This window comes from Cicer arietinum, chromosome 7 (genome assembly GCF_000331145.2).
Source record: "Cicer arietinum cultivar CDC Frontier isolate Library 1 chromosome 7, Cicar.CDCFrontier_v2.0, whole genome shotgun sequence".
In the NCBI taxonomy this organism is placed as follows: Eukaryota; Viridiplantae; Streptophyta; class Magnoliopsida; order Fabales; family Fabaceae; genus Cicer; species Cicer arietinum.
The window spans coordinates 8872902-8884098 of record NC_021166.2 but is presented as its reverse complement, the minus strand read 5'-3'; the positions used below and the strand labels follow the sequence as shown (position 1 = coordinate 8884098).

At 29.7% G+C, this 11197-nt stretch overlaps 2 protein-coding genes across 3 annotated transcripts; one reads left to right on the top strand and one right to left on the bottom strand.

The window, feature by feature from the left end:
* The first annotated feature begins 3804 nt into the window (after nucleotides 1-3804).
* On the top strand, nucleotides 3805-4758 carry LOC101509127 (uncharacterized). Its single transcript, XM_004508771.1, has 2 exons — nucleotides 3805-4231; nucleotides 4439-4758. The coding sequence occupies exons 1-2, from the start codon at nucleotides 3805-3807 to the stop codon at nucleotides 4756-4758; spliced, it is 747 nt and encodes a 248-aa protein (XP_004508828.1).
* A 1336-nt stretch (nucleotides 4759-6094) lies between these two features.
* On the bottom strand, nucleotides 6095-10952 carry LOC101502916 (uncharacterized). 2 transcript variants are annotated; one of them, XM_073370718.1, is made up of 5 exons: nucleotides 10894-10952; nucleotides 10515-10691; nucleotides 9478-9808; nucleotides 7922-9309; nucleotides 6095-6384 (listed from the first exon to the last, which is right to left on the bottom strand). In XM_073370718.1, the coding sequence occupies exons 1-5, from the start codon at nucleotides 10906-10908 to the stop codon at nucleotides 6349-6351; spliced, it is 1947 nt and encodes a 648-aa protein (XP_073226819.1). In that variant the 5' UTR covers nucleotides 10909-10952; the 3' UTR covers nucleotides 6095-6348. The 2 variants fall into 2 exon arrangements, with proteins under 2 accessions (XP_073226819.1, XP_004508811.1); XM_004508754.3 differs by having other exon boundaries at nucleotides 7922-9808.
* Between the last annotated feature and the right edge of the window lie 245 nt (nucleotides 10953-11197).

Genomic DNA, 11197 nt, shown 5'->3' with positions numbered 1-11197 from the left:
AACGTGCTTCATATATGTTGGAACATATTTGCCTAAACAATTATAAATTTACTTTAATATAATTTGACTAGAAATTATTACTACAAAATAACATAATTTTTATATATGTTATATATTGACTAGAGTTAGCAACACACCCAAAATCAAAATCACAGCAAAATTTGTATCGGAAACATGACCCAAGAAAATGCCATCAACAATTTTTATTTATTAGAACCATTTAATATATTTATTATATTTTGTGATTAAATATTATAGGTTTATAAAAAAAATTGAACTCTTATATTATAAATCAATTAAAGAGTCTTTTCAATTATTGATTAAGGATGACAATGGGTAGGGTTTGGGTAGAGTACTGTAGTATCTGTCCCCATACCCGCGATTTAAAAAAATACTTATGTCTGTCCGTACCCTTTTGGATATCAACTTTAATACCTGTACCCTTATCCCTCTGAGTACTTAAGTGCCCGTACCCATATCCGTTACCCACACTTTAACTAAAAAAATCGATAAATAAATGATATTATTGTGATTAAATTTAAAAATTATTCAAATATCTTAAATCCAATCATAAAATATTATAAACTAAAATATTTTCTAACTCAAAATATTTCAAATGAACACTCATTATAATACATATTTAAATATCCATAATAATATTTTGTGAAGTTGCAAGTCATACGACAATATTATCTGAGATAATTGATAAAAAGTTGCAAGTATAATTATAAAGTCACGATTAATAAGATATAACTATTAGTTATAAAATCACAATTATTTACCTATTTATCATAATCAAATTCTTAAAAAATTTGCAAACGTTTATGTTTCAATTATAAATATTGTAATGGTCAAATGATATTAATAGACGTTAAAACATAAAAGAAAGCAATTAATTAAACTAAACGCTAATATAATAAATAAATAACTAAATAACTAAATAAATAACTAAATAAATGACTAAATAAATAAATAATATATTTATATAAGTGCGGGGCGGGGTGGGTACTATAGTACCCGTACCCACACCCATACCCGCTTAATTTTGCGGATAATTATCCGTCTCTATGTCCTTACTCATTATGCGGGTTTTTACTCTACTCATTGTGATTTTGTTTCTAGGTACCACTGGATATAGATTTAATTGTCATCCCTATTTTTGATTATAAAATATCATTTAAATTTTTATAAATAATATTTTAAAACCTACACATATAACTTTTTAACAGTAAAAAAAATAAAAAATTATCCCTTGATTTCATTTATCAGATTATAGTATGTAAATTTTTAACCATAAAAAAAAAAATCTTGCACGTAAAAAAAAAGATTTTGTTAAACTCAACTTATATCCCTTTCTATAAATTCATCTCTTGTTAAACTCCACATTACGTTGAATATTACAACATTCATTCCATCACAAAATTTGACTCTTGAGAAATCAACAACCATTAAGGTAACACACATCGATCTAACAACTTTTGTATTTTACATTTACACACCATTATTTTTTCTTTGTTCTTGGGTTCAAGTATTTGTTATCTTTGATGATATTTGATGACATGAAATAAAAAACTATTTTGTTGTCGAAAAATTTTAAAAATTGAATTGGTTTTGTTTTTATTTAGTAGAACTGTTTAATATATTTATTATATTTTGTTATTAAATATTATAAATTTATAAAATATTTTGAAATCTTATATTACAAATCAATTAAAGAGTGTTTTCAATTCTTGATTATAAAATTTCATTTAAAATTTTATAAATAATATTATAAAATCTACATATTCCTATAAGATTTTTTTAAAGATATAACTTTTTAATAGTAAAAAAAAAAAAAAAAATCTTATCCCTTTTATTTCTCATATTGTATGTAAATTTTTAACCGTAAAAAAAAAAAAAAAAGATCTTGCACAAAAAAAAAAAGATTTTGTTAAACTCAGGTTAAGTCCCTTTCTATAAATTGATCTCTTGTTAAACTTCACATTACCTTATTTGTTGAATATTAACATCCATTCTATCAAAAATTTGAATCTTGAGAAATCAACAACTATTAAGGTAATACACATTGATCTTACAACTTTTATATTTTATATTATACACCATTGTTTTTTTTTTGTTCTTGGGTTCAAGTATTTGTTATCTACCATGATGTTTGTTTTCTTCTTCTTCTCTCCATATGTTCATTGCCTTTTGTGTAAAGAATCATTAAAGTCTCAATCTTTTCAATCTTATATTTGTGATATATCTACTCTACTACTTTTATTTTTTATTTATTTATGATTTACACATGTTTGTTGGTAGAACAATTTACTTTTAACCGGTAATAATATTACACGTAGTGATAGATACATGTCTTTTGAAGCAAGAAAAAAATAGTTCTTCTTTTTCGCAGCTTATCTTTATTTATTTTTTTTAATCACATAACATGAGAGAATTAAAAAATTGAAATGAGTTAAATATTTTAATAAAAGAAGTATTCTTAAGATTCTTGTTTTTCTTCACCATAATTTAAGTGTACAAAGTTTATTACAATCTTGGGAGTTGATTTGATTTGCGGCGCTAGCTAGTTTGTACTTAGATACATGTGCTTTTGCATATGTAAGGTAAATATTTTACATGTTGATGATAAAAATTGTTACGATGTTTAAGTCATAGTCTGATTAACAAGAAACTAAAAAATAAACACGGTTGTGATTGGAAATATATAATTAGTATTTGAATTAAAGATTAAAATTTAATAAATTTTAAAACTAATACAATAAACATAAAATAGAGATGAAATTTGACATAATAGAATAAACAAAAAAGAGTACTAGAATCACAAAAGATTTACATATTTACTTCTTATCTTTTTTATACAAATTTTAATTTATTGTTAAATTAGATATTATTTTTAATATAAAAATCTTTCCACTCCTTACAGACATGAATAAGGATATTTAAGATTAAAACAATAATTTGTCAAAAAATCAAAAAATAATTTATAAAAAAAGTTATTTAAAAAAAAGACATAAACTACTTAAATTAATTAAAGTACAATATAAGCAAATCATATTTTTTTATAATTATTTTCTAAAATTTAAACAAGCAGATAAAAAATATCTAAAGTAATAATTGTTCAAAAAAAATTATATAAAATAATATTAAACAAACAAATATATATTAAGTATTATTTACAGTAAGTAATATATTTGTATTAGAAATACCTAAAAAAATATTAAAGGGGTGTACTTGTATTCCAAGGATAAGATATGGTTGATTTGAGTGATAATAACACAAACATATTAAAAAAAACATATTGGGTGTATTTGTATAGTGTTATTATTACTATTTATAGTTTGTATGATACTTTTATTTCAAATTGACATAGATAAATTATGTTGGGAAGTTGGCACGGCAATTTCAACTTTCAACTTTAATAACTTAAAGATTGGAATCTCAAACCTCCCTATCTAAAACGAACATGCATTGTTATTTGTTGGTTATGCCTTTTGGGCATTTTCATGATCTCATGTGTTGTTGACAGAAACAATGGATTGTTCAGCTAAAATCTATAACGAGACCAATTATGCTCTATTGTTTTTGTTTAATTTTTTGTATGTATGTTGTGTTAAGTAAGTTTACATCGAAAGAAATCAAATGAGTAAATTAAAGAATCGATATGAATTCTTAATTTTTAAACAAGAAAGGATATTATTATAACAAAATTGGTTTGTGTATTTAATTTTATATCACGAGAATATATTAAAATTTGTTGATTAATATTTTTAATTAATTTTTGGATTTTTGTTTGATATGTGTAGAATGGGGCGTGCAAAAGTAGCAATAAAATACATCAATAATGAAAAAGTTCGCAAAATAACTTTTATGAATAGAAAAAAAGGATTAACAAAGAAAGTTTCGGATTTTTCTATCAAGTCCGGAGGCAAAGCTTGCTTGATTATGTATGATGGTGATGATAATGTTGCGCCAACAATATGGCCACCAGACCCTACACTTGTAAACTCAATGCTTCAAGAATATGAGAATCAAAAGATTGAAACATCTCTTAAGATTTTTGATATCAAAGACTACTTCAAAATTAAGAAGGAAATAATTGAAGCTGAAATTTTAAAAGTGAAAAAAGCTATATTGGGGAACAAGTTTCCAACTTGGGATCCATCTTTCAATAACATGCAAGTGGAGCATCTTACGGCTTTCATGGAGACTATAAATGCTAAGATTCAAGATTGTAATGAAAAAATAAACATGATGAAAAATATTCAAGAAATTGAAAGTAATTTCTTGCATAACACGTCTCACATGCAAAATATGGTTCCAGAGAGTCTTGACTCCTCAAATTCAACCCAAATCAATGTCATTCAAAGCATCCCTCCAATGGAACAATACATCCATGATCCTATGAAATTACCACATGATGATGTTTATGAGATGGTAGATTTCACTAATCATGTTGATTTGCCTCCAAATTCATCAACAAACCAACTTTGTCAACTTGTGGAGTGTGATGATTTAGAGGTTAAGCCTATTAATGTTTGTCAACTTATGGAGTGTGATGATTTAGAGGTTAAGTCTATTAATGAACGAGCCAATCAATTTGCTGATGTTGATGATTGGACCAATCAACTTGATGATGATATTTTGAATTGGATTCGTCAACCTGATCAGTTTTCTTGGAAAGATATTTCCTTGTTACCTCCAACTGAGCATGAAAGTGCAAGTTCGAATGCATTGACCCGACCAAAATATAGTTTTTAAACATAGTGCTGAATTATGTTCTAAACTTGGTTATTCAAAGAAACCACTAGATTAAAAGTTCTTTTTTAGTGCGTTGTTGTATTTCAAGTTTTTTATTTTTCAGCTTTATGTTTTGTTCTACTATTAATTTTTGTAGAGATTTATGTCTTTTGGGTACATGTTTGTGTTTTGTTTTACATTAAGTGAATTTGATTTTATTTTATTGTTTGGCTTAATGTATAAAATACTTTAATTTTATTTCAACTATTCATTTTCTCCCGCATACTTTTGAGCATATATTTATATGAGTAGTTTGAGAGAAAATATGTGTGAGTAATACATAAATTCCAAAAGTTTAATTAAATTTTTATTGAGATGCTCATACAATTCTAAGTTCTAAATATTTTCCGATAAGTTTCACTCTCAAGTTCCAAATTTTAATTCAAGTAGTCTTCAAATAAATCTTTATTAATAAGTTATTTATTTGTAAGTTAGAAAAGAGACAATATTGCAACAATAAAAATTAGAGAGTGAACCTGTTTAATTTTATTTTTAAAAATTGTTTTTTAATATTTGAAACCTTAAAAAACAAAAACCTGTTTGAAAGGTGTATTTTTAAAAACTGTTTTGAAAAATTATCTTGAAAATTACAATTTTTAAAACAAAAACTGACAATTGTTGAGTTTCTATTTTCAATTTTATAAAAACACGAAAAATACACTAATTTCATTAATGGTAATGTTGTAAATTATAATAAATTTCATATTTTAAGAATATAACATAAAATCTTTGAATCTATTGGCTGTATATATAGGATGAAAATTGTATTTTGACTTCAAAAAAGTGTAAATCGGTTGAAGGTTGAACGAGGTCAATCTAATTTTTTTAGTACCATGTACCATCATTATTTCAATTCAACCATTTTCAATATTATTAAAAAAATTATTTTTATAAACTTATATAATCAATTATTGATGTATTTATTATTAGTAGAAATTGCAATGAGTCATTGACCTCCCTTGACACAACGATGGTAAAAATAATAAAAGATGAACTATAGATTCTAGACCCATATCCCAACTATGGAGAACAATATTACAACTTGCAAATAAGGTATATGAATTATGGCATTGCATACAATCATTGAACATACTCTTTTTTTGGAGAAAAGGAAATGCAATAACTCATTCTACTTCTAATCTAATGTGCTTCATATATTTTGGATACATATTTGCCTAAACAATTATAAATTTCCTTTAATATAATTTGACCAGAAACTATTACTACAAAATAACATAATTTTTATATATGTTAAATATTTATTAGATATTGACTAGAGTGAGCAACACACCCAAAATCAAAATCACAGCAAAATTTGTATTGGAAACATGACCGAAGAAAAGGCCATCAACAGCACATATGATTTATGTTCTATAGATATAATGTTAATTAGCAATTGCTATCTAAGGAGGAAAGAAAAGTATTAGATGTTATTAACATGTTCCACGCCATCAACGTAAAGCATCCTTATAAACGCCACCTCCGAAAACAATAGTGCATTAAACTGTGCTTTTAATTTGAACTCGCATCTCATCATAGCAATAGATGAATCTACTGCCACCATTTCTTCTCAGACAAAGATATGAGCTGTCAAAAGATTGAAGAAATATGTTATGGTTAATGTTTGAAGACAGTATCATGTTATATTAAGTGAAAACTACGGTTAATAAATTCATAATTCTAGAAAATGTTTTGACACCAAATTCATAGAATCGGGCCAAAGCCAGAAGTCAACCAACAATGCAAACAATTAAAAGTAAAAAAATTAGGAAAAAATATATAAATCATTAAGAGAGATTGAGTTAATGGGGAAGGTATTCCATTGACAGTAAAAAAATAATCTGTTCAACAATCAAGTTAATGGATTTGGCTCCTCAAAAGTAAAAAGAGTGTGTTTTAGAGGGTAAATAAAGTATGATGTTATTAGAAAACCAACAGTTTAGGATTTAACAACTTATAAGTTTCTTTATCACACATATACAAGTATTTTATAAAGTATAGGTCTCAATTCAGACACACAAAACATAAATAGATTGCAAAACTCTGTAAGTAGGATATTAATAAATAAATAAGAGGAAACCTCATTGAGGAGAACTAAATTTCATTGAAAAGGATGTGTTTTTATGATAATCAGAACTCGGAGTGATACTCTTCAAAACACTATAGTAATTAGTAAGATGGCATGTAGCGAATTTAAGTTGCACATATATAAATGCTCAAACCCATAAAATTACCCAAAATTAAATATATCCATCACTATCATCGTCAATAATCAAAAGTTGTAGTCTAGACTGCAGACAAACAATTAACAAGTCAATCACAACAAAAATGTTAAGGAGCAAAAGCGGCGAATAATGCAAGCGCCAAATCATGAATAAGTATAAGCCTCAAAGTAACAAAACAGTCAAAGTCAATAGAAATTTTTTCTTAATTGGAATCACCATGATAGGTAAACCTTGTTAACTACAGAGAACAGAGTGTGAGATGATAGACTAAAAATAATAGGAAGGAGAGATCAAAGAGGTTATGTTTTTTGGAAAGGAATTTAGAGTGGCAACTAAGAAAGATGAAAGCAAATAATCAAAGGCGAGAAGGCCACAAATAGATTCTGAAAAGAAATGAGAAACACGGGGTTCATATATCTTGGAAAAGGGAGCATCCTAGGAAGGACAAAACCAACATGCAAAGAAGCAAGATCAGGAAATTATTACCAATACATGTGGTTACATCAATCACATCTATTTTTTAAATTATTACCAATATCTACGTGTCAGTGTCGTGTTCAACGTTCGTGTCAGTTTTTCATAGACTCTTAGTTAGAATCTGCCAAAAACTTTTTAAGGCTCACAAAAATGCCATGCATAGGAACTATTGGTTTATTTTAAGGTATGCAAAACTTTACAAAAAGAATATTCAATGTAACCAATTTCCCTTGTCACCAATTGACAGCAAAACTTCTACATGGCTAGAACCATCTCTGAAATAGAGCAGTGGTTCATTTATCACTGATACAAAACAACATAGTTTGCAAATGCATAGATATGCAAACAGAAACATGCATACCCAAAAAAGTTTAAAGACATAAACAAGCATTCGTATATAAACATCCAAGTGTGTCACCAACCTGGCGAGCAACTTGTGCTAGTCGTCGGCTTTCCCGAGATGATTCAGTTATTGTACAAGACTTCTGAGGCTCCACATGACCATTTTGCTTCTCTCCACAAATTTTCTTTGAATTGCTATTATCTGGAGAGCAGCCTGCATCATCGCTGCTAACTAACCCCTTCTTACGTTTTCTCCGGAATGTGTACTTCAGGAACTTATCATTTTCGAATCGACTAGAAACTTTCTCATCTACATCAGATACTTTCGGGTCCATTTTATTTGGGGACCCATCAGCTGCAGCAACATCTTTACAACCGTTAACCTCCGTACTTTCAGTGGACAAACTTTCTTGTCTTGTCAGATCTGATTTATCCAATGGTTCTTTATCATCTTCAATTTTGTTCCTAGAACTGCAACCTTTAAGAAATTCTTCCCCTTTTTTGGTATTGGTATGAGATCCTAATTGCTCAACTGCTGTAGTTGCATCAGCGGGTGCTATGGCAGAAGGAGACATTAGATCCTTCTGAGCTTCATTTTCATGTGCCGTAGAAGAAATCACCTTGGAAGGGTCACTATCATCCAATGCATGACGAGAATCTTTTGCAGAAGACGGATACGGTTCTTTATTTGTTTTCATAACCCGATCAGAACGCAATCTAGATCGATGAGTCAACCACCTCCTAAATCTTAGATCTTTGACAACACTTGCTTTTACCACTTTAACTTCATCTGGTTGCTCAACTATTGTAGTTGTGTCAGTTGGTGCTTTGGCCAAAGGAGACATTAGATCCTTCAGAACTTCATTTTCATGTGCCATAGAAGAATTCACCTCGGAAGGGTCATTGTTTTCCAATACATGAGGAGAACTTTTGGCAACAGAAAGATATGATTCTTTATTTGTTCCCTTGAGATGTTTGGAATGCAATCTAGATCGATGAGTCTTCCTCATCCTAAATCTTAGACCTTTGACAACACTTGCTTTTACCACTTTAACTTCATCTGGTTGCTCAACTATTGTAGTTGTGTCAGTTGGTGCTTTGGCCAAAGGAGACATTAGATCCTTCAGAACTTCATTTTCATGTGCCATAGAAGAATTCACCTCGGAAGGATCATTGTTTTCCAATACATGAGGAGAACTTTTGGCAACAGAAAGATATGATTCTTTATTTGTTCCCTTGAGATGTTTGGAATGCAATCTAGATTGATGGATCTTCCTCTTCTTAAATCTTACGTGTTGTTTACGAACCGGAACTTTGACAAGGTCAGCATCTGCTTTCATTAATTTAAGTTCATCTGGTTTTTCCTTTTCATAAATAATATCAGCTTTGCCATTAGCTGTAACAGTCATTTCCTTACCTTCTTCATGTGCTCCTACTAAAGTTTCATCCCGTGCATTATCTACATTTCCTGAAACAGATACATTTCCATCAAATACGCTCCTATCAAACGCTCGTATTCTCTGAGTACATCCATTTCTGTAGAGCTCAGGCTCTTTCCTCCTAATGACTATGGATGCAAAATCCGGGTTATGAATGTAGCAGTTGTTTGCATGATCGCGAGGCACAAATAACTTACTTCCATTATGTGTTCCATTTACAACAGGGCACCTCGTATCAGAAACTGGTACTGATTCAAACTGTATATCGGGTGCAGAATGCACAGATCCATCATAATGGTCATGTCTGTTCACCTGCAGAAAATTTTCCCGAGCTGCAAAAACTTCACCCTTTATGTTTTGTTTGACTGGGGGATTCATTTGGTGTTTTGTGACATTCTCCAGCTCAGCCTGTGTTTCTCTCAATTCAGCCCTTAGGTCTCTAACTATTTCCTCAGCTTCTTGGAGCTGAGCTTCGAGCTCATCAATCTTCTTTTGCTGACTCAATGATGTCAGCTCTGCTTCTTTGACCTGTAAAATTAACAATAGTAAGTTATCAAATTGATATCACACCGGATGAATTTAGATTCAAAAGCTGAATGATAATAGATAAGATCATAGGAAATAACTCCTATCTGAGAATGTGAGATATATTTTGCCATATGCTTCCACAAGTAAAGAACAAACCTAGCACACAAAAACACAGAAAGATGAACACTATATAGCTATTGAACCATGGTTACATTCACAATCAAGTCAGTTTTGTTCTCAAACCAGGCTTATGGGCAACAACAGAAGTGCAGACACCGAGTGACAAATATAAATATACCAAATACATTCTCAAATATATGTTGATTGCATTCCTTCAACGACCACCACAAATGTCACATTAAAAAAAGTATAGTCGATCCTTAATACTCTTAGAAAAAAATTTGTCGGGCATAACAAAATGAGTGTTGTTCTTGATGCAAGAAGGGAATCAACAATTCTACGCAAAACTAACCCAATAAAATAGAAAGTTCAAAACTTTATTATCAATCAAATAAGAACACAGACAAAGAAAAAAAATTCACATAACAAAAGTAGGGTAAACCCAAATCCAAACCAAATTCAGAACAAAACAAAAACCAAATTTTGAACAAAAAACAAGATATACATAAACAAGAATCACAAAAAGACAAAACAAAACAACTTTAAGAAAACAAAAGGCAACCCTTTTAAAATACGATTATCAAACCTTAGAATCAAGCATTTGTTTGAGCCTAAGAAGCATGCGAAGTGCCTCATCTTTAGTAGAAGCAAGCTCTTGTTGAAAGCGCGTGGATTTTCTCTCCGAAACCATGATACGCGCCGCGGCTTCTTTAGCCGTGTTGAGTATGATATCGGCATAAGCCTTCTTCAAAGCCGTCAATTTCTGATCAAAGTTCATTCGAAAACACAAAAAATCAAATCAAAAACCCAAAACAAAATAATATTACAATTCAGAAACAAACATTCCTTCATTTAAACATTACTCATAAACCCCTAAAAAAACAAGAATCAAACTTTTTTTTCTAAAACCGCGGTTGGCGGCGGAGGAAAAACAGTTGAAGAGAAGTGGAGCAAAACGGTTTTACCTCTGAGTCGTCCATTGTCGTTTAATGCATTCAGAGGATGTTTGGTGGTTTCGGGGTTTTTTTTTTGTTTTTTTTTTTTTTTTGGTTTCGATTCTTTTTTTCCCTCTTTCAAAGGAGTTGCTGTGTCTGTTAGGAAGTGAAAGTCTTTTGACGGAAGATTTTACTAGTTTGCCCTTAGCGCAATTACATTTACAACGTCGTAATCATAAACCGTAACACTGGTGCCGTGGGCCCTGTTCTGTTTTTCTTCTTTTTTTCCGTTTTATAAATTAGAGCCCGTGGATGCTGCTCTACTACCGCGATT